The 24,556-nt window shown below is 39.9% G+C and overlaps 1 protein-coding gene across 2 annotated transcripts in view; it reads right to left on the bottom strand.

Moving 5' to 3' along the window:
• Positions 1–24,556, bottom strand: part of arl15a (ADP-ribosylation factor-like 15a) — a 92,797-nt gene that overhangs the window by 45,665 nt on the left and 22,576 nt on the right. For both annotated transcript variants that reach the window (XM_077600596.1, XM_077600594.1), the window contains exons 2-4: positions 14,318–14,462; positions 12,765–12,824; positions 4,970–5,178 (exon numbers count right to left, since the gene is read on the bottom strand). In XM_077600596.1, coding sequence (XP_077456722.1) covers positions 4,970–5,178; positions 12,765–12,824; positions 14,318–14,462 — 414 coding nt within the window. The remainder of the gene's footprint in view (positions 1–4,969; positions 5,179–12,764; positions 12,825–14,317; positions 14,463–24,556) is intronic.

A 24,556-nucleotide genomic window follows, 5' to 3' on the forward strand; every position in this document is an offset into this window, starting at 1 on the left:
AATCTTGAATAGTAAATATGGCATTATGAACTCTCACAATTCTTCCGATTTTTTGAACTAATGGCCACACTGAGATTTAATTGCGCAGGGCTTGGTAAAAGGTTTATTTTAATCATTAAATCAACCAAATTACCGTATCGCTCGGAATGTTTTTGGTTGTATCTTTAGCCTCCTACATGTGTCGAGACCCTATAAAGAACATAAAAAATGCTTGGGCTTCTAAAAAGGTTTCCTCCAATGGCACAAAACATCTGAAAAGGAATGTGCACTCACCCTGAACATGACTTACATGTAAAAAGCTAATGGAATTTCTAATGAATAATGAAAAGATGCATAGCATACTGAGTATATACGGTTTCTGCTATAGGCCAGCCACGTGTGACATCATTTTCGGTATTTTGCTGCATTTGAATTTTTGGGGAACTTTCTGATTGTTTTGTTTTCATCTTTACTTTGATGTAAAAGTGGAAGAAAGCAGTTAAGCCAAGAGATGTCATAAAAGAAATAATAGTGTAGCCTTGGCTATCAACACTGGCTTTGATTTGAAAACAAATTTACAACAAATAGAGCTCCATCCACAGAAAAACACCTCATATACTTTATGAGCCACCTCTAAAATGGGATAAGTTCACTGGCAACAAAACCTTGCATTGGGATGGATGCTGTTGGCTTCTTGAACTCAACTTCTACCCTGTGCGGGGAGACAACTGCACTTACACTGAGATTCTTGTGAGACATGTTCCAGACATGTACCTGGGTACTCTAAGTGTAACTGTCATTTAATATTAAGAACCCTAGTGGAACATCTTGACCTTCATTAATAAGTTATTCCAGGACAAACAATTGAGAAGAACCTCTTATTTTTTGAATAATTTACAAGTGCAAGGGAATTTATAATTCAGTAGCAAATACACATTTTATTAATAATTTGATGATTGCAGTAATCAGGTGAGTGCCGTGAAGAGTTGAATGCGCTTCTTGATTAACTCATTGGCTACCACGGACGCCGATAAATGTGCGTCAATGAATCGCTGCCAGGATCTTTCAATCAAAATGGATGGGACATCCATTGCTGTTAATGGCAGGGAATAAATAAAGCCATTCACAATCGAAAAAAAATGTTTGACCATTTTGGATATTCCAGATAACTTGAGGCAAAAAAAATCCAGGATAGTTGCAAGTAGAGGTGCCACAATTAATCTACAAATTGACAACTAATCGATGATAAAATAAATCAACAACTATTCAAAATGATCGTATAGAGACATTGTTCGCCTAAGAAAAATTTTGGTCCTTTTTTCTGGAGCAGAGATGAAGTTCTTTTTATACTGTCTGATAGGGAGGGGTCAAATTCTCACCTGCTTGTTCTTCTTCTTGTAGAGGACACTATCTAAAATGGCTACTGCTCTGTTATTCGTGGATGGATCAGAATAAAATTTGGTAACTATATTCTAAGGGTATGGATACATTGATCCTGTGTTGAACCCATTTTTATTGGTTAATTATTAATTGATTTATTTTTAACTGTGATTTTATTGTTGCCTGTAGGTTTCACGTTACACAGTAGAGGGCGTGTGTGCTCTTTGACTGTGCTTGTTAAATCTGATGAGATATTTAGGGAGTGAGACGAGTGGTTATAGTTCATTTAAACCAGTTTATATTTTCCCTTTTATGTGAAGAAAGTTATCCAACGTGAACCTGGAGAGAGCTGCGGATGTTGTTGTTTAACCTACGGGGGGCTGCTACACTTTGGCGGTTTTGTGACTTCTCCAAGCGTGTACAGGGACGACATCATCTGAGACAACAATGCTATTAACAGGAAGCAGTACGGAGGCAAAAGAAGCACGTGGTGTGGGCAGTAACTGGTCGCAGTTTCATCTCAGCAACGCTTTTTCGTGAGTCACCCAATTCCAAGTGACGCAGCCGTGAGTCAGTGACAATACATTCACGCTAACAGAATGCAATCTTAAACATAATAAAAAACGCATCAGTGACTAAGTCCAATAATACATCATGCTATAACTTTTCGACCACAAAAAAGTTCACTCTGGCAAGTTCTTGTGGATTAATCACGGCACACCTCGTTCAAGGGTAAATAGAGAATAAAGTTTGGCATCTATGTTAACAGATCAAATGAACTATAAACACTCAATGACAGCATGAAAATACTTTTCATGCCATTGATGGCAACATACATCCAATCCAATTAAACTGGGAGGCTGGAGGCGATCATTTGCTGCCAGCCTCTCCCAGTTGAAAAAAATTTGACATCTGTCGGCGTCTAGCACAGGTTTTTAAAAGTAGTCAGAGGAAGCTGAGAATAGAGGATCCGTTCATAAATAAAAAGGATAGACACAAAATAGCGTCAGGGTCATTGGCGCTTTAATGCCCCAATGACGAATTTGACATAGCCGAGCGTGGCACACATCACGTCGGTAATAGAAGCAGACCTACTTTATGTAAGTCATTCCCGTTGAACTGACACGGCCTTTCCGACAAAGTGCAAATGAGGCCTTTGGGCGACATCCATCCGTCCACATCAGCCAGTCACACGTGTCATCGGTGTTTTCAAACAGTTGCGAAAAGTCAATACTTCCCGAAATGGATACAACACAGGGTCAAATATGGCAAAGGACACATCACGCTAAGACCAGCCAGCCAGGGCGTGGAGCTCACAGGGCGCCAACAAAGAGAGCAGTGTTGTCGCGTTCAGTCACACCGCAAGCACTCGCAATTTAAACCATCAATGAGATTAGTGGCTTTCCGTGACTGTTGTGACTTGCGCACAAATGCAATCAATCCATACTAATGACTTAACCCAAGTTAAACAGATTGAGGGTCAGTCAAAAGGTTCCACTTTGGGTCATAATAACACAATCTGCTAGAGGACTTTTCTCACTATCGTTTCCCAGAGCGGATTTCCCATCCCTTAGGGGCCATATCACCGGTGGTCCGTGTGACTATAAACGGACGTCGCTCGTGCGGGTACCCATCTTAATGAATCCTTCAGAGACATTAAAACAGTCCTGGGTAGATGATATATGCGTCCCTATTTTGGCCAGATTGCCAAGCCCTAGTTCATTTTCTATTCAAAAGAAAAAAGCTAAAAAGCTGGCCACAATTGGCCCCCATGCCACATGTTTGAGACCTCGATCTTACACTAAGACTTCTTCACAAGAGAAAAGAGAGGTGGAACAGCCTTTGTTTTTTCCCTGCCTCCACAAAGAGTGATTAATTGTGTTCTGCAGGGAGGTGATAACACGACTGACTACATGAGTATTCAATGACATTTGTGCCTTTGTATTTTTTGTCCCAACAACAATTCTTTGACAAATATTTGATACAAGTTTCTGAGTCGGCAATGAGTGGGATTACTTCCTACTCAATAACGACACATGAAGCGTTAGAAGGGCAACGTGTTCAATAAACTCAAATGATGCACATGAGATTTAATTACATTATATTATTGCTATACTGTCTCCACATGGCCTGGAATTAGCTGGCCACCGCATCGTATCCAAAGTCAGCTGGGACAGGCTCCAGCACCCCTCCACCCCCCGTGACCCTTGTGACAATAGGCAGTTCAGAAAATTAATGAATGAATTCAGTCTAGAAATGATATTGCATTAACCTGGCAAATAGCAAAACAAGTTTACGTGCTTACAAAGAAGGTTAAAAACATGTAGACACACACAAAAAATCATTGGGGGAATTTGTGTGCCTGAGCCCAAAAATGGTTTCATGGACAATTTACTTGCAAGGATCAAGATTGAGTTCAGGGGAATAAAAACAACTAAAAAACAAAGAATGCTGCTCTTGTTGTTCTCAACACTTTTTGCAAGAGAAACTAACTCAACACGCATATCATATGCATGCTATTGATTGGTTTCACCCCCATAATTTACTCCCTCTTGTATGGGGTATTGGCCATGAGAGTGCAGTACAGGCTTCTATGACAGTGGCTGGGAAATGTCTGGCAATTAGCAAATTCCAAATTCTTTGTAAAGGGAAAAAACCCAGAGTGCCATGAGCCTCAACACAAATGCAAAATTAGTACAATGAAGCACACAACGGAAGAAGACTTGCAAGTGGGTAGAAAGACTGGTAGATTTTTCTTTTTAACCATTTTAATGTTATCTTCCAATAGCATTCATTGTATGACATTAGGCGTTAAAGTTAGTCAGTTACATGTAATTAAAGCAACGCAACTTTACTCCTATTGTGTATTTTACAGTTATTATATTGGAAAAGCTTGTGTTGAAAGTTACGTTTTCCGCATATATTGAGTGATACCTTGATGCATTAATTTCTTATCATTGATTAGAAGTGAAAATGTTAAAACGATTAATTGACCAATCAATTAGCACTTTATTTGTCATTTTTTGGATAGTCTAAAGGTTAAAGGCTATCAAAATAGCTAAAATAAATTTAAAACACTTGACCTCAAAACTCATGGTCTTTTTTACACCTCTTAATAAAAAAGGTCCTTTTTTATTACTAGTTTTTGTTATAAAAATGTGGAAAACAATAAAAATATCTCTAAATATTTTCATAAAAAACATTGAATTTTTGCATGTATTTATGCATTCATCCTATGCATTTATTTAATTACATTTTGATAGACGAAAACGGTTTAGTTAAACTGTTAAACAATGCAGCTCGAACTCATACGAAACATTCGTCTAGCATATCGGTTGTGATATCCCAAGGGTATAAATCAATAGTCTGCATCCTGTTTGCTTCATTGAACGGTTGTGCTTCTGTTAAGTCTGTTAAATACTGGCTTATACGTCTGAGGCTACATTATGACTAGAGTTGAATCCAATAAAAATGCTCTCATTTCCTTTCACGCTCCATTTTAGGTCGAATGCGTTTAATTTGCTGGGGTGGGAAGGGGCTGGGGGCGGGGCTGGGGGTTTCTAGTAAGTGGAAAAGCCGTGCTGAGGTGGCCCCCGGGGGGCTGGGTTACCTGGTTTGGTGTCCTTGCAGCAGGCTTGTCCTGGTGATTGGCGAGGATGAGGAAAGGCAGTGTGCAGAGCTGAGGGTGCTGCAGGGCCGAGTGTAGCTCATTACGTGCCGCCTCAAGGTCTTCGTCTGATGAAGCGCTGTCCAATACAAAGACGACACCCTGCGACCCCTGGTAGTAGCGACACCAATATTTCTTAATGTTGTCAGCTCCTGTGGAAGGACGAGACACCATTAGATGATCGACGTTCGGAGAGAGTCATTGTCATTACTGATGTCATTGTTGGCACGGAAGAAAATGGAGGCAAAAGAGTCACACGGAAGTAGTATTGTACCTGAAATAAACTTTAACTCGCTAGATGTGTAAGACATCGATCACATTGAAATATGAGCATTCACAGCCTGTTTTCCTGGTTTAATTGAAGAAGAAGTCTATGGTTGGCAATGGCATGCAAGTTAGATAGCATGCATTAAAAATGTTATTTAATTTTACTACTTTTAGGGAGCCAGGCAGTCGTAGTTATTTTTTCAACTTCACCTACCAAAAATAGTCCCTGAAAAATGAGAATTCACAGCCATTCCTCACACTTTTAATGAAGTGAGTGCCCATTAGAGTCAATTGCAGGTAAGCTTAATAATACAAAAAAGGTCACTTTAGTGTGTTATTAGGGGCCATGTTTTTGTTCATAAATTTTTTATTTATTTATTATTGAATTTTATTTTAGGTCACTGAGACATGAGCATTCACAGCCAGTCCTCATACTTTAAATGAACCTCTAGTCCAGGTGGTAATTGCTGCCACCATGACATTATTGTCTGTCCCCATTTGACATCATATTGTAGTATTACTGCACGTTTTTGCAAAAAAAAAAAAAAAAAAGAATGTGGGGCGCAACCATACAACCATAAGAAAAAATAATTAATTGCTGGCAATGCTTTCACAATTGTATTCTAATGTAAAAGTGACTTGTGTATACACCAAGAGGTCCTTCATTTGCGTGTGCGGTCTTTTGGTCGCCCGGACCGCGACAACGGGCGACCAAAAGACCGGCGACAAAACAAGGTAAAACAAAACGGTCTACGCATCAATAAAAGCCAACAATGGCCATGAGCAGTTTCACTGAGCCGACGTGTGAGTGTATAAGAGTTTGTATGTACATGCGTTGTCCCTTTAAGAAGCTACGTCAGTCAGGGTCTTAACAAGTTCTCCAACAAAAAACAATAAAAGTCCGGGAAATTTGGAGCTTTTCTTTAGCCTAATAATTTCTAGGGCATTAAGTATGACTAAATAGTAATTCGCAGTTTGTATTTAGGGAATTTGAGCAACGATTTAAATGGTGATTATCAATAACCTTCCGGGCGACCAAAAGACCGGCGACCAAAAGATCGGCGACCAATCGACCGTGTACCCTTCATTTGCAATAGATGGATAGCAGATAAGATCCTCTTGTGAAGGTGTTAGCAATACTTGAACGGTTCTACTTCCACTTATACATTCCAATAAAAATGTTGATTTGACATCACAGAACTGCAATTTTTGTAAGGGATGTCAATCCTTGCAACATATTTCAAGGCACAAAAGATTAAATCATTGTACAAAAATTGATATCTCCATGAATCGGTTGTACCGATTATTGACGAATAGATAAGAGGTGATCATCAATATGAAGGTTTATATTTCAAAAACTACAACGTCCTCCGATTCCGGAGTGACCCTTCGACTCCACATCACTGCAGGTGTTTTAAACTTTGGTCGACAAGGGAAATCCTCTCTCAGGCAAGCAGCGCAGACGCAGAAAGTGTTTTACATTTGCACCGTAACATATTCATCTGCTGTATAACACTCCTGTAAGTGTTGAAAAGAGGAAAGAAGTTAACAAAGAGGGGTCAGCGCAAGGTCTCAGTGGAATCAAATGGCTTAACATCTGATCTGAGGAAAACACGTCAAAGTGGCCCACCCACCGGTCCCTCCAGCTTGCACTGGGCCAAGAAATACTTGGTCAGCCCTTGCTAGCAGATGAAGACAAGCTGAAACAAGGAATCCAACAACTTCATCAACGTGACACGCTCTCAATTATTCGGGTGTGCTTCGAGGTCAGCGAGAGCTGACACACGCAATGGTTTACCAAGTGAAATCGTACAAAATATACATGTTTTCTGTTATTCCACCCCCGTCCCCCAACCCCACCCTTCGCAGGGGCAAAACAAACAACACTGCTCAAAATGGGAACATCTTGTCCAGGGATTGATGTGCTGGCGTCAATGACTATAGGACAAAAGAAAAAAAACATTGTCGAAAGCTACCGAAAGGTTCTTCATAAACAAATTACGTTTCTCGACATGACTTAAAAAGCCTAAAAAGGAACATTTTGTTATCTCGGGTGACAATTAAGATTAGTTTTGCTTGTTGTAAAAATTTAACAACTGTTCCCAGACAACTTGGAGCATTTTCTCATGCACTCAATCAACTGCGCACCTATCATTTGCGTTATGTGAGTAATGTTGTGTTCCTGTTTGTTGACTGTGTTTGACGTCCAAACCATTTTAACGGGAAGGGCTTTTATTGTCCGGTTATTTCCATGGTTAATGGATTTATACATAAATCATGTCATTTATTTTTAGCTAGGGATTATGCTCTTAGAACACGAATGTTATCGAAGCTTAATTAATTACAAAGATAGCATCTGCTTTTATATCGAACGACAGAAATCGGGGATCATTTTTCCCCAATTTTCATTAAAATATTACATTTGTGACATCATTTGTGTTACATTTGCAAAACACAACACTATATTTACTATTTTTGCCACTATTTTCAAATTCATTGATCTTCCATAGCGCTTATCCTCACAGGGGTCGCGGGGGGTGCTGGAGCCGATCCCAGCCAACCATGGGCAGCAGTGAAACAAATATACACTCATGCTCACAACCAAACCGCCAATGAGTGTGAATCAAAACCAGACTGCCTACACCGAAGTCAGACTTGTTTTAAAAAATATAGTCTTGAATAAAGATAATACAACACAACAATTAACAGTCTTTCCTCTCCTTTTTAAAAATGTTTAAGTAATACATAGTATGAATACAGACTGATTGGTCTGAATATAGATTGGAAGTCTACCATTTTCAATGAGCTGTTTTTTTTAATTTTTTTAATGTATTTTATACACACTGAATAACAAGAGGCGTCCAGTAAAAATGGTCTCAAAAGAATTTTGGGGGTGTGGAAGAACAGCTCTGGCAGCTTGATTACATTGCTGATGAACAAGCTGAGGGTGGATTCGGAGCTGTGACGTTGGAAACACAGCTGTTTGGAAGTAAACAGTAAACAGGAAGTCCTGGGGGGAAACATGTGTTAAGCCCACTGGCACATCGAGGTAAAATATTGCACTAGACTATACAAATTACATATGAAAACTCTAAATATTTAACGTAAATGCTCAACAAAGGCACTGAAACATGATTATTCCGTGTCCAGCACCTTGCAAGGATAAGTGGGATCAAAAGGGATGAGGTTTGGTTTGTATGTTAAGAATTAGCGGCCCACCTCCCCTTATTTTTCTGATTCTAAGACATCAAGTTGCTTTCATCATTAGTGCTAATCAGTCAGCATAACATAGCCTACGCTGAATAAATGGTGATTTTAACAAAGAAGAAAAGGAAGTTTATTATTCTTTTTGTGGTGTATAATGTCATTGCACACGGCACTTCTCCTGTCAATCTGCAGTCTGTATAAAAATATACACAGCATGTGCACAAGGTAAATCAAGCACTGTACTTCCAGCTATTGCAGGCATGACTAAAGGACAACTGTGTTGTGTGTGGTGTATTCGGACCACCTCTTCATCAGCTGCTATAGTGTGGCATCAAAGCAGACTGTGAAATGGTCTGTCTAGACTTGACGTCACGTCATAGTCCAGCTCATGCACACATTCACACACACGCGCTTGCATCCTCGCTGCATCCCAGGAGGAATCTCCCGCCTACATCCTTGTGCCTGGCAATGGCTGAGTGACAAACGCTTTTCAGGATTGTAATGGACATCATACCCTTTGAGTCAATTGAGGAATACATTTGGATCACACTGGATTCAATTCATCAGTTTAGCCACACTTGGCGACAGCGTGACAAAATAAGATGCAAGTGTCGCAATCTCCAAGTTGGAAAAGATGGTGTTTTTTCACACCAAATGCATGTTTTCCGCACAAAAAGTATGACAGTCGTCATACGTCAGGATTCCGCGAGCGTAAGCTCTATTAGGACGCTGGTTTGAAGGACAGCTTGCGCTTACCACAATCCGGGCCAATGCACTTAAATGCCACTTAAAATGATGTCTTGATTAATCGACAACGAATCAATTATCAAATTAATGAATTATTTTGATGGTTGATTTATTTATTTTTGCACAGAAACAATGTGGAACTGAAAAATATACAAATTCTCTAAAGCGTCTCTCAAGAGTAAATATTTTTTTAATTGTTAATATTTATTACATGGATGGGAGTTTGGTGAGATAATTAGGATTAATTCAAAAAAAGAAAGTGAGAAAAAGGAAACATTTTAGTCGTTTTAACAATAGTCTTGCATATTTAATTTAATGGTTCAGTAAAATCTATTTATAGTTTTAAAACATATACATTTGGGGGACAAATACAGTAGCACAATTAAAATCCAATGAATCACAATTAAATAGTTACAAATATAATAATAGAAAAATATCCAAATGTCTAACTTGTGTTTTTGTAGCCTAGAGTCAATATTTTATATGCTTAAAATAAAAATGAATAAATAAAATATTTGCTTAAATATTGCTGTAAATTTTAATGTAAAGTAAGAAAAAAACATACCCTAAAATATTGTATTATTTTCATATTTATCTTTGTTCAAAAGTTTCAATAAATAAAGAAAAAATATAAATATATTGTCGCTATCAATGACAGGCAATGAGTTATAGAGGTTTTGGGGGAAAAAAAATCATGAGCTACCTTCATTTTTCTTTCCTCTCATATGTAAAATAAAAGTCAAATGCAATACATCTTTACCACAAGCAAATAATTAATTCAACATCTGTATCTCCAATGCTCTTTTGAACCTCTTGCTCTTAAAGAACCGCATAAAGCAGTACTTGATCATCAACAAGGTAGCCTTTCCTTGCATTCCATTCGAACAGAGTCCGCTGCCCGTCCCTTAGTCAAGGCTGAGTGAGCAGGACAAGCCACAAATGTAGCGTGTAAAGCATGTTTTTCGGCTCAGAAATACTAATGCCTGTCCTTCACATCTTGTATCGTTTTTCCGCATCATCGCAAAGTAATGCAAAATATCATAAAACGAATGCTAGCCTGTTTACTTGTTTTACAAGCGCGGGAAGAGAGCTGAAAGTACAGAAAGGCAAAAATGTCAAGGCTGATACAACGAATCTAATCAGGAGAAATTGTTTATGAACACTAGCAAAAGGAACAAGACGCAAGATGAGCTCCCCAGAGGAGCCATTTACGTCACGCACAGTTGGATGAGGCATAATACGTTTTCATACCGCCAAATATACGGGAAGTGTGTAAACATTTCATCCATAATTCATTGCAAGAAGCTGTCAGCCGCCACCAAATCGCATATTTGGTATTGAGGACCTCAAAATAGGATTGAGACCAATGTGAAGTGATCAGTTCCTGTAAACAATTAAGCAACTATCAAAACAGATTTTGATTAGTTGATAACAGGTCCTATTTACTAAATTGCATAGATGCACTTGGCACCCATATGCTAACTCCTCTAAATAAATAAAAAATATCATTCACACATACATACACAACAAGGAACCAGCACACCTTCTTTGACCCAAACCATAAAAACCTCTTTGGAATTGCTTACTAATGTGCTTTGTCCTAATTTGGTAGCGTTCACACCGGTGGTCTCCAAGTGCCTCTTTTGTATGTACTGTACTTGTGTTTTATCTTCTTAGTAGGACATACTGTGTAAAGCCTTCAAACAACACAGCACACCTGCCACGTGCAGTGTGTGGAAAACAACATAAATCATAACACGTTCAACAAAACAAGGCCTGCTGGTGGGAGAAGTCACAGGGCCAATTTGCCCCTCGTCTCAGGCTCCCTTTAAGGAAAGGGCAGGTGCTGCCATTACCTCCCCCGTGTTTACTTTTCTCCACCTCAAGCTCCTGCATCTGTGCTTGTTAACTGACTTCCTCGAGTGCTGTTCACTTCCAGGAATCACAGCGTTTAGATTGTACGGAGCTGCACGACAAAAACATCAACAGGTCTGACGTCAGTGCGCAAATGTCAACATGTGTGTGAAACTGCATAGCAAGGACACACACTTTTTTTCACAAAAGCATGGGAGATGACTTATTTAACTCACGGGGTGCCACTGACAGCGATGATCCATTTTGAGTGCGAGAGGCTGGCAACGAATGATTGCTGCCAACACCTCTTAGTAAATGGCACTAAAACAGGTTTATCCACAGGCAGTCATCCCAGTTTAAATTAATTGACTGTATATCGATGTCAATGCCAGAATGAGATGAATACTATGAAAACAATAAAATAATACATTCATTGATGTTTTAAAGGTCACAAAAAATAAATAAATAATAAGTGTTAACCCAAAACTAATTCCTACCAGAAGGGCTTTCTTAACTTGGATTTTTCATAAGTAGAGACGCATTCTACATGGAAACGCGGTAATTCTTTCCATCCATTCAAAGATCCCTAATACTACTCCCTGAAACCCTCTAAAAATAAAAAAGTATACAAATTTTCTATGAAATAAGTGTTACAAACAAAAAAGAGAAGAAAATTATTTTTTAACCCTTAAAAGAAATGCAAACTGGGGTAGATGGTTGAGTGCGTACATTTGGCAGCTGAGTAAACATACGTACACAAACACACAACAACGTAGTTATGTTACGTTTGTTGAAATATCAACCCAACAAAATTTTTCAGAAATTTCCAAAAATGAGCATGATAACATTTCTTTTCAAATGTAATAGTGACAGGCAATGAATCAAGAAAAAAAGTGGTCATTACGCACACTAAGAAAAACTCAACACGTTAGAACTCTGTGACAAACGAGAGTCAGGGGCACACAAATCGGGAACTCATCGCCAGAGCGGTTGCGCCATAGTCTAAGAAAAACATTAAAAAGTGGCCAGGAAGGGGGTTTTTGGTCAGTCTGTCGCGCTTATACCCTGTGTGTGCGAATTTAGAACCGCAAAAGTCATGAAGGATGATTCACAACAGTGCAGTGAGAGTCTTGCGTACGACAGCTGTTTGCGCTCCCAGAGGTGTCCAGCTTCACTTTCTAACGGCTCAGAGCGGCGTTAAACTCCAACATACTAGGCTTGATTGAACACTCAAAATTAGCCGTAGGTATGAGTGTGTGTGCTCTCTTATGCGCTGTGCAATTGGTTGGCTACCAACTCAAGGTGTACCTTACCGACTGCCCATTGTTGGCTGGAATAGGCTCCACCACCATTGTGACTTTTGTGAGGATAAGCAGCTCGGATAATGAATGATATGAATGAAAGAATAGTTTAATTAGACTTGTTTTTTTAACCCTAGAATGGTAACCCTTTATTTCAGGGGTTACCTTTCACGCTTCTGAAATAGAGGGTTACCATGGTTACCGGGGAAAAGATGGGTACCCTTCATTGCACCGTCTTGCTTAGGACCCATTTTTTTCCCAAGTAACCATGGTAACCCTCTATTTCAGAACCCCTGAAATAGAGAGTTACCATTCTAGGGTTAAGTGTGAAGAGAAGAGATATAAAAGTATTTTTTCCTTACCTCCAAGTTCTTTTACATTCAAGATTGCGTTAGGAAATGGCACTGCTTTGATGCTAAAACCTGAGGAGAGACACAATTGTCACTCAGTATATTACAAATCAACTTAGGTTATTCAAGGAGTATTCTGAGGAAAATTGAAAACAATTTTGCTTTCACATTTTATTTCCTCATTCGTTAAGTATTTTGGCAGATTGAAAACACATTTGTATGAAATAACAACATTTTCTGTGTTCCAAGTTAGAAGACAGGATAAAAAACAACAACAACAATAGGAACCAAAAAGAAAGTGTGCTATCCTACATTGTAATGTTAACGTGCTTGTGGGAACACGGTGGGAGGTCGGAATTGCAGATGGATTATTTCCAAATTATTTTCACTTCATTTTCAAGACACAAGGACAATTTATTGGATTTTGATGTAGTTTTAAGAACATTACAACAGTGAAAAACTATGAAGGCAAGCATGGGCGGGAAATGGCAGGCAGGCGCAAAACCTCAATTCTTTTCAGGAGAATTTGGCAGATGGACACGGTGGTGACAACTAAATGTCCTTTTTCAAGGTAATTACTAAAATATTTTTCTGCAGAATGAGCAAATGTTTTTTTTTTAATTATAATCTTTGGCAAGTACACAGAGAATGTCCTACCTTTTAACGAAAAGACAGACTTGATGGCCAATGTCATCACATTTCTCCCAATGAAAGGTAAACAATGACTAAATCGAAAATGGGATTGCTGTAACAGCTCAACGTGATTCCCGAAAAAAACAGAGGTGGAAAGAGGAATGTCAGCGACCTTGAGGGATTGCATTACATATATGGAAAGTGCAGCATGACTACCTGGAGGGTCGTATGCTCACCACAAAGTGTCCTTCTAGACATACTTAACCCTTCATAGGGGACTTTTTCAACTCACTAGTTGCCACTGACCCTGCTAGACGTTCAATCCATTTTGATTGGGACGGCTGACAGCACTCATTTGCTGCCAAGATCTCCCAGTCAGAATTGATTGGACACCAAGCAGTGTTAGTGGCACTTAGATAAGAGCGTTCACAGCTAGACTACCTTGTAAAAAAGATTGCAAAAATATCCATACAATGATACAATGTAGGCGCTTGCGACTTATAGTCCAATGCATATATCTTGTTTATTTTGTTTCGGATTTAGAGTGTATCTTATAGTCAGGTGTGCCTTATGGTGTAAAAACGATAATTATACTTGAGACCTAGCGTCTACAAATGTGGACATCCCAATCTGGGTCATTTATTCATTCATCCTTCCGTACCACGTATCCTCACCTTGCTGGAGCCTATCCCAGTTGACTTTACGCAAAAGGCAGAGTACACCCTAGACTGGTTGCCAGTCAGCCATAAGGCACAGAGAGAGACAAACCTTACTGAAATGTAGTAATCAGCTGGTAAATTTTGGTTTGAAGGACAGCATCATTTATTTTAGAAGGCTTCGAGAAGTTCAAGGCTTGAAAATCATTTATTGGAAGGTGACAGTGACATAGTTAATCTTCTAAAGACAAGGGTCCAAAAGTATTGTCCACATACCTGTTGTGGGAACGATTCCGTCGCTGCCTTCACTACAGAGGTGCGAGAGCAGGGTGGTCTTTCCAGCACCTGTCAGGCCAATGCACACCACATCATACTCCGGTCTTGGCGGTGGCGGTCCTTTACAGCACAGTGCCCGGAAACACTGAAAGGAAAACAAACATTAGCATGAATCGACTGGAGGAGGAATCAAATTCCTGAATGAGACTGGGATAGTGATTACGCTAGGTTTCTGTGATAGGAGTCACAAGAAATCACCAGTAGACTCGCATATGCCTCAAGGAAAGACTAAAGATATATACGCAATGGAACAGCTCTAGAGTGGCAGCTAATGTGCGCAGGGCCAAACAAAGTAAGACTAATCTCTAATAAAATCACTTTTTTTAATGAACACGTAATATAACATGTTACGACTTTCAAACGAGTAAGTGGATTTAGGTTACATGTCTAAAGTTAACAAGATTGTATGGAGTATCAGAATTGACAAAAAAATCTGAACTGGTCATCACGGCCTACGTTGTAAACGTAGCGTAAGATGCCTCTTGGAAGTAAAAAGATCTGCACTTTCAGTGGTCTTTTGAGTTGTAGTGTTAAGGAGATCAAATTGTCAGACTTCCACTGCCTCTTCCCTCTCTTTCTCTTTGTGCTTTTTTTGTATTTTGGCTCTTTTCCATTGTGATTGTGTCTTTTGTGCTACTTTTCAAACATACGACGACCCACATTTTGACATCTTGGTTTGTTCTTTAACCCAAAGAATGTAACATGAGCTTGTCCTGGGATGAGAGTTGGCACAGGACAAAACCACAAGTTGTGTGTATGTTATGTCATCTTTTAAGAGTGGTGTCGTTTAAAGCGCTGGGGCAAATTATTTGTGTCTTCAGTGTCTGTGTTTGTGACGACCCTGTCTGATTGGGCCCTTATGTCAGCCAGAGGCAGACCTGACACTCAATGAATCACGGACTGGAACCATAGGCCTGCTGTGAAACATTAAGGAGCAAATTTAGTGTGAACCGTGAATGAGATCTTTTTAACTGTATGGAGGGATCCGTATCCAGAACTAAAAAGGGACTCTTTTTTTTCTTTTTTACACTAACTAAGGCAGGAACCAGTTTCACCAACGAAGAGCGGAGACACACCGTGACTCTTAGCATCTACAATATCACATTTCAAGTGGAAGAAGATCAAAACAAGGTAGCTTACGGCTCTTTTCAGGGGATGACCCTGTTCTGGACATTGCCATCCTGTTCAATCAAATGCTGACAGGAAGGAAAACAAGCGAGCGTACACAAACTTCAAGCACATTCTCCAGGTGTGCTCAGGCATATCATTAAGGACCTTGGAGACCATAGGGAAAAAAACACAGGCAAAGTGATTCATTTTAAATCAGTTTTATTAACAATGACTTCTCATCATGGGATGGAGTGTGCACTTTGAACCTGCGTTATCCTTTTGGCTCTGATATGATGACATTCAAGATCATCTCAAGTTGAAATTACCTCTATTCTTGCGCGAAACCCAGACGTAGGTGACCAGCAAGGTCAGTTTTCAATGCTGTGCCAAAATAGAGCAGCTGTTTGATGGAGATGTGGTGAATCTGCTTCAACAGAACCAGACGTCGACTGAGCAACCCGACCCTCCGACTCCTTCGTGAACCCAACAGTCTGCTCAAAGAGGAAACATTCTCCTCTTCCAGAGAAATGGGGAGATCAAAAACACGTCAAATGGAAGTAAGAAACTGGTTTGACGAGCTCACATTTTCTCATCTTCTAAGATGCATAGGGTTCTACCACCACCTCCCAGCTACAGACGCCTGAGGCTACATGTAGAAATGTCTGTAGAGGGCAGATTTGACACTCAACTGTCAATCCTCTGCAATGACAGACAAAAAGTGTAGCAAATAGGTTGATTTGGGCAAATATTTGTCCGACCATTTGATGATGCAGTAAATGTCTTCTGAACTGCTATTGAGTGGGAACAAGCTTCTTCCTTTTATGTACAGTGCAACTTTCACAAGACATATAAAATGCACCCAGTGTCTGACCTGGGGGTCCACATGCACACGGGGTCACGGCGAACAAGAGAAATGGTAGCTCCAACCTCTGGCCCCTCTCCGACAGCGTCAAGATTGACGAGGGGGAACTTGGTCAAAAGACTCACAAGAGGAAAATAAACACATCCGAAGGCCTTAAATGACTTAAAGAGAGTGAAGAGATGACCCTTTTCTCGTCAGACAGGTTTCCAAAGATCAGCGAGCTACAGTGTAGTGTGCCAGAGTCAAACCACAAGCGTGACTGACCCACGGTAACTACGTCTACGCAACGCCAAACATATGTGACGGAGTAAATTGAGTCACAATTGCATGTTCTAAAGAATCCCTCCTTTGCCCCAAACGGCTATCCTTCAAAGCAATAAAAATGCTCAAAATTACGAAGCATTCAAGGTATAACACAATATTGATCTGTTGGCTGTGTTCTGCTTCTGTAATGCAACAAATTAAGGGTCCGACAAAAGTACGTACTATCATAAAAGACATTCAGCTAGATGTTAGATGAAGTTATTAAACAGTTGTGATGACACATGCCATAAAAAAAGCTTTATAATAAAAGCTGTGTGCTCCTTCCAAAAAAAAGTCTATTAAATACATTTTATTGATTGTCTGTCTTTTGTAAGATTGGGAATATCTGAATTGTTTCCTTGAAAGGCTGGCCAAGATATTACCTCAATGTTAATTGTAGTGGTCTTTACACAATTCACCAGAGGAATTGCAAGTTGGGAGGGTTGTTCTATAAAGAGTGCAGATGTTTTGTTCTCTGTCAGTTTTTTCCTGTTGTGATATTACTAAAGAGTTTTGAAATTCACCTCCCGCATTGCCTTCCCTTCAGTTCCTCACCGGTGACCCCAAAGTCAGTTCTTAAGTGTAGGTAGCTGAATCAACAAAAATCTAACAATGCGACTTTGAAACTTGGAAAGTCACAGCCTGATTTGGCTCCCATTTCTCCAGGGCTCTCATTTGGACTGTTAAGATGACTCACACCTGCATGAGTACAGAGAAGACAGCGGACCTGACATCTAGACCCACAGAGTTGCGTATATTGGGTTAAACCTCAGGTAATGAACTAGTTTGCAACTTCTCTATTGGGTAACCTTGCGGGCCTGCTACCCCCACATGTCATTGCGCCTACCTGTCCACCATGAGGACAGGATGACCCAGTGGACCAAGGTTAATCCCCTTTCCTTGTAAGAGTCCTCTGAGCTGGTCCGCACATTCATCAACACGTGGGTTGTGCATTTTGATGCCCCGTTAGACCTCTCCTCTAACAGGGTCAGAGTTCACCTCAGAACTTTGGAATGTGGTTCCAAACATGGGGGTCAAGCTGCATCGCACTACCACCTTTTACCCCTAACCAAAGGTTTGTGTGAGCCGTTTCATCGCTCGATGGAGACACCCTTGGCAGATGGTAGCTGTGTACCATTCCCTATTTGGTGACCAGGGACAACCATTCGTCCACACAGCCATACCTGGGGGCAATTTAGAGTGCTCAACCAGCCAGTGGGAGGAAACCAGAGTACCCGGGGAAAACCTACCTACGCAAGCCCGGTGAGGACATGCCAACTTCACACAGTGAGGACCGACCTGGGATCGAACCTTTGACCCCAGGATTGTGAGGCCGACACACTAACCCCTCATCCACCGGACAGCCGTTTTTCTTATAATGTTCAGTAAAGTGTTTTGTGGTACACATTCCGCATTGCCTAAGACACAACTACTGATGGAGCTTGGTTTGTGTCAAAGTAAGAGCAGCTTGATATCCACCATATAACACCATTATATACAGTATATTGTAAAGGAAATGTTCTCTTTTTTCATCCCCAACTTACGGCAAATGTCAGTGAAGTTCTGTAGACTACAAGACTAAGAGGGTCACAACCCAAAATCTACGCAGAGGCTGACCTCAGATGACTGTCTGTAGATTTGACAACAGGTCAGATCAATTTATGTTCGTGTTGTACAGCTATGGGAATTGCTCAGGGCATTGCATTGAGCCATTATCAATTGGAGTAGAAACATAAATGTCAAAACTAACTTTGCAATGGGAGAAAACCTACCGCGTAAATACACCTGCTGTGGTTGAACCTAACAGGACCCTTATAGAAACCCCCTTTGTATTTTTAGAGGTAATAAATGTAGGTTAGAGGGAAGCCACTACTGCATCAGCATATTGGTTCATATTTCACTCCGGTACTCCACGGCTACCGTTGGGACACTAAAGGACATAAAACTGACCTGAGACATGTATGAGAGCATAATCCAAATTGAGGCACTAAACCAAGCGTCCAGTTTCTAAGACGTAGTTCTCTTTTCCTGCGTGAAATATCTGCAGAGTATCAGGGTGTCACAAGGACACATGTATAGGAATCATTATTTTGTGTACCTTGCTGTTCGTGCTGTGACTTCTTTTAACCTTTAGCTTCTTTTACAAATGTGAGCAATGAAATAATTCATGGTAATAGCTAGAGAATAAAATAGCAGATGTGTTGGACAATTCTTGAGGCTGGTGCTAATGAGTGTAGATCTCATTATAAAAAGACTAGGCAGCCAAACTCAACAAAGCATTGATTTGCACTAAAACAACGGTGTTAGACTCATTTGTCACGAGCAACATTGTACTAATTATGGTTTCCTTCAGGGAGGCTGTCAGGTCTGCCATTTGTGCCAGTCAATTGATTAATCAACAACTAATCGAATATCAAATGAATCAACTATTTTGATAATTGGGTCATAATTTAAAGAGATGGTGGTATATACCACATATATATGGGTGTGTATACATATACACATACATATTTACATATATATATATATATATACATACATACACACACATACATACGCATATATATACAGACGCGCCCCTACTTACGAACGCAATTGGTTCCGAGCGATTGTTCATAAGTTGAATTTGTTTGTAAGTTGATTCAGTGCTATATTTTGTATTATAATTTATGTTTAAGGCCGATATAAGTATATTGAAGGTTTATATAAGTGCATTTGTATGTTTAAGGCTTGTATAAGTAACACGCATTGGTTTGTACTGAAAAAAAAAACATTTAATAAAATGGAGAGAATATGTACAGTACTGTAGAGAGAGAGAGAGAGATTTATGTATTAGAAACTGGCCAAAAGAAGCGACCTAATGACGATTGCAGTTTTCTTCTTTTTTTCATCATAAATGATGCGGTACCACTGTATGGCATCATTCAATTGATTTGCAAACTTTGTGCAACGTTCAATATTTGGGTCCTGCTGCTCGATCTTTCTGTTTATAAATGGTACTGACGGTCGAACGATTCAATGCCCGTGAAACGCTCACCACTCTCACGCGCATCAAGCTTCGTTATTATTGCCACTCATCTCAAATGAAATGGCTTGCCTCTTCCTTGCAACTCCCTCAATAGAAGCCTTTAGCTTTTTACCAACCATATTCAATATTGGATGCATGAGATATTTAATGATACAAATGAAAAAGGTTCTTTGCACACTGGAGATACATTCACGCACTTCCGCATTGCAACGAAGAAGAAGGTAGATGCTGGGTGAGCTGAGCTCTCACAGCGCCAGGCGTCGGTATTAGCGGCGGAAAGAAGTACTACTCCGAAAAAGGCGCGAAATATAAAATTGGACTTGCGAACATTTTTGGACTTAAACGCAATTTGCAGACATGTTCGTATGTACCGTTGTTCGTAAGTTGAATGTTCGTAAGTAGGGGAGCGTCTGTACATACACACACATACGCATATATATATATATATACATACACATATATATACATACACACACATATATACATACACATACACATATATACATACACATATGTATATATACATATATATGCACAGTGGGGCAAATAAGTATTTAGTCAGCCACCAATTGTGCAAGTTCTCCTACTTGAAAAGATTAGAGAGGCCTGTAATTGTCAACATGGGTAAACCTCAACCATGAGAGACAGAATTTTTTTTAAAGAATTTATTAGAAAATCATTGTGGAAAATAAGTATTTGGTCATTACCAAAAGTTGATCTCAATACTTTGTTATGTACCCTTTGTTGGCAATAACGGAGGCCAAACGTTTTCTGTAACTCTTCACAAGCTTTTCACACACTTTTGCTGGTATTTTGGCCCATTCCTCCATGCAGATCTCCTCTAGAGCAGTGATGTTTTGGGGCTGTAGTTGAGTAACACGGACTTCCAACTCCATCCACAGATTTTCTATGGGGTTGAGATCTGGACTGGCTAGGCCACTCCAGGACCTTGAAATGCTTCTTATGAAGCCACTCCTTTGTTGCCCTGGCTGTGTGTTTGGGATCATTGTCATGCTGAAAGACCCAGCCAGGTCTCAACTTCAATGTCCTTACATATGGAAGGAGATTTTCACTCAAAATCTCTCGATACATGGTGCTATTCATTCTTTTATTTACACAGATCAGTCGTCCTGGTCACATTGTAGAAAAACAGCCCCAAACCATGATGTTTCAACCCCATGCTTCACAGTGGGTATGGTGTTCTTCGGATACAATTCAGTATTCTTTCTCCTCCAAACACGAGAACCTGTGTTTCTACCAAAAAGTTCTATTTTGGTTTCATCTGACCATAACACATTCACCCAGTCCTCTTCTGGATCATCCAAATGCTCTCTAGCGAACCGCAGACGGGCCTGGATGTGCAGTGGCTTCAGCAGGGGGACACGTCTGGCAGTGCAGGATTTGAGTCCCTGGCCGTGCATTGTGTTACTGATAGTAGCCTTTGTTACTGTGGTCCCAGCTCTCTGTAGGTCATTCACTAGGTGCCCCCGTGTGGTTCTGGGATTTTTGCTCACCGTTCTTGTTATCATTTTGACGCCACGGGGTGAGATCTTGCATGGAGCCCCAGATCAAGAGAGATTATCAGTGGTCTTGTACGACTTCCATTTTCTAATAATTGCTCCCACAGTTCTTTACACCTAGCGTTTTACCTATTGCAGATTCAGTCTTCCCAGGCTGGTGCAGGTCTACAATTTTGATAAATTAATTAAAAAATTACAATTATTGATTTAAAAGGGGTAAAATCAGGAAATTTAATATACATCTATACTCATCATTTTAATTTGATCCTAAAACAGACAGTCGGCACTCATGATTTACTTTCCCGGGCCACACAATATGATGCGGCGGGCCAGATTTGGCCCCCGGGCCAGCACTTTGACACGTGAGGTAGAGAGTTTAAAATAGTGGGGAAAGACACGTCAGATACCGACGCCTGCGAATCATCTCCACAAACAGTCAGACAGTAGACACAGACTGGGGAGAGACCAGGGAGTTTTTTTTTTGCTATATGTTTTTCCCATGTCGGGACAACACTTGTGTGCAGGGCTCAATGCTGACCTTTGGAAATGACAAGTCCTTTATATGGGTTCCCTCCTGACAGAAGAGTGGCACTAACAGATTAGCGTGCACGCAGTCATAACACAGACCTGCAACACGGGCGAGCGAAAGCGGAGGCACGCGGGAGAACGACCAGTCGGGAATGCAGAGCAGAGTAGCGGGGAAGGTGGGAGGGGAGTAAGGAGAGGCGTGGGGTGCACATTCATTCATCCTCATTCATCTTCTCCCCCCTTTGGTTGTTGTTGTTATTTGTAGCTTTGAAGCTGGATGGGGGGCTGCACAGAGGGATTTCGCCTGGTTGAGTACAGTGAGCGAAGGAAAAGGGTGCGTGGGGCTCGCTGCATGCCCTTTTCATTAAGGGGAGAGAGAGTAGACATGCAGAAAGCTGGAGACTATCCTGCTAAATTAATGGTTCGGTAAAGACTGAATAACATCAATAATGTCAAATGGTATAAACCTTGGGATCTGGGGGTGTAAAAGACTTTCAATTGAGCCTCTTTCAGAAATAATATTAGCGTTTAAAAAAGCAACTTTCAAATATGAACAAAAGGCGAACTTTTTTTTATAGGTGACAGTATGTTTTTTTAAGTTTAAAGTTGAACAAATAAAATAAATAAAATGAAAACCTCTGTTGTAAATATAACAATTTTAATCCACTCATTTGTGCGGTCAGCTCCCAAATAGAAATACCTTTAAAACAAAATCTCCTATATTTTCTATTCGGCAAAAAAAACAGACAAAACCGAAGTGAATTAGGTTTTTAATCATTCACGGAAAAATAATGAAATCGAATTATCACAAAACTGTTGTTAAAACAGTTAAAAAAAGAACAAAGCCATCTCAGCGGTTGGACCATCTTTTTGAGGAAACATTTCAGGTATTTGAATTCTCCTTGGACAAATTCTTTTAACAAATTGATACGCCTAATCGATGACCATGTCGATTCATATTTTATGTTTCCATCCGTTTGATAGGATCATTGCTTACTTTCTTGCTATATCGATCTAGATCAACATATCGTTCCAACCTTAGTCGTGAGCATTGTTGGAAATCTATCTCGGGCTAAGATGTGACCCTGGGAGGAGCCCCCTAATATGTTATGGCTCAAACAATTGATGAAATGCAACCTATTTATTCCACTTCTAAAAACAATTGCCAACTAAGGACTTTTAAAACAGGTGCCGCTCTTTGTCCCTGCATCAGAAATAGATCCCTGTCCAAACATACCGCCACACACGCCCACAAGGACACGCTCTTGCATCCGCGCCATGAGTAAATGAGACGTTCCGTGTCTGAACAATGCGCATCCAGTAGCGTGGAACGACGCAATGAAATGTAGAATCTGTCAGGTGTTTGCTCGAATGGCGGAAAAGGTGATATCTCCGAGACGGAGTTGATTGAAATGACAGACATGGAGCAATAATAAGACGACCCCGTCTGCAGCGGCTCAATAACCCGTCTGGGGAAGTAGACCGTGTCTTACTTGAGTGGACAAAACAACCCACAAACTATTATGCCCGCTGGTCTGTGTGCGCGTGGGGTACACCCCCTCCTCTCCCTCGCCTCAGACCTCCAGCACACACGTTTTTTTTTATAAAGCTGATTTTCTTGTCATCATTTTGCAGGCTTATCATCCCTTTATATTCTGCTTTCCCTCTCTCTCTCCAATCACCCCTTCTGCCCAATTCATTCACCCCACTTCTGTCTGTCTGGCCTTCATTTCAGAGCTTCGACACTACTGCCCTGACGCTAAAGTGTCTGGACAAGGAGACAAGCTGGAACACACACGCACACACAATTACAGACAACTGAAGACCTAGAGTGAAGTTGGAGCGCCCCCTGGCTTTCCTCCAGAGCAAATTAGTATATAATTAGAGCTCTTGTAGCGTTAAAACGCCATTAATTGAGTTAAAAAATAGTCTGAACCCAAGTTAAAGTAAAAAAATAAGCTTAGTTAAGAACGTTTTAACTCATTGCACTCTCAGTTCCAATGGAATAGATGTCTATCACCGTCAATGGAATATTTTGATAGTAAACTACAGAATATTTTAAACGAGTCAACGACACAGTTCATGTGTTTGTGTGTATATAAAGTATGCTCTAATAAAAGTAAGAATGTTTCAAAGTGTCTAATTCAAATTAATTACAAAAGATAATCTGTGTTTAGAGTACAAAAATTGTTTTTCACCATTTTATTTTAAAAAAAGAAATCAGTTTTTCCTTTATTGAAAATAGTTTTTTTTTTTTCAATGAATGTAACTTTAAAGGTAAAAAAAAATAATGGCACAAGGGTGAGACAAAGCTTGATTTGACGCTTGGCAATTTGAAATTTCAGTAAAATGAAAAATATTTAGGCAATAGGTGAAATATTGTCAGAAATCGTAATGAGCAACCATAAATATTTCCCTATTAATATGATGATGGGTCACTATTTTGGTACGTAACCTTGTTCTCTTCACTTGTTTTGGGCGATAGGTGTGATATATTGAGAGGTTGCATTGAGCAGTACAAGTATAATTGTCATATATTATAGCAGCGATAAGCCGTAGTTTTAGACTCTAAACCACATTACAATTTATCAGACAACCCAAACGCCAAAAAAGATTTTCACTGAGTGACAACATCTTTTAGTGTAAAAAATTGTAACAAATGACTATCCTAATACTTTCTCACAATTCCAGATACGTTCTTTGTATGAGACGGTATATTTAAATATAGTTAGTTTGCATCAAGATAGTCTTGCACAATGCTGTAAAAATATATTATTTATTTAGATTCGATTACATTTCTTTATTCAACCCGTATTGGGGAAATTTCA

The sequence above is a fragment of the Stigmatopora argus genome, chromosome 5 (genome assembly GCF_051989625.1).
Source record: "Stigmatopora argus isolate UIUO_Sarg chromosome 5, RoL_Sarg_1.0, whole genome shotgun sequence".
Taxonomy (NCBI): Eukaryota; Metazoa; Chordata; class Actinopteri; order Syngnathiformes; family Syngnathidae; genus Stigmatopora; species Stigmatopora argus.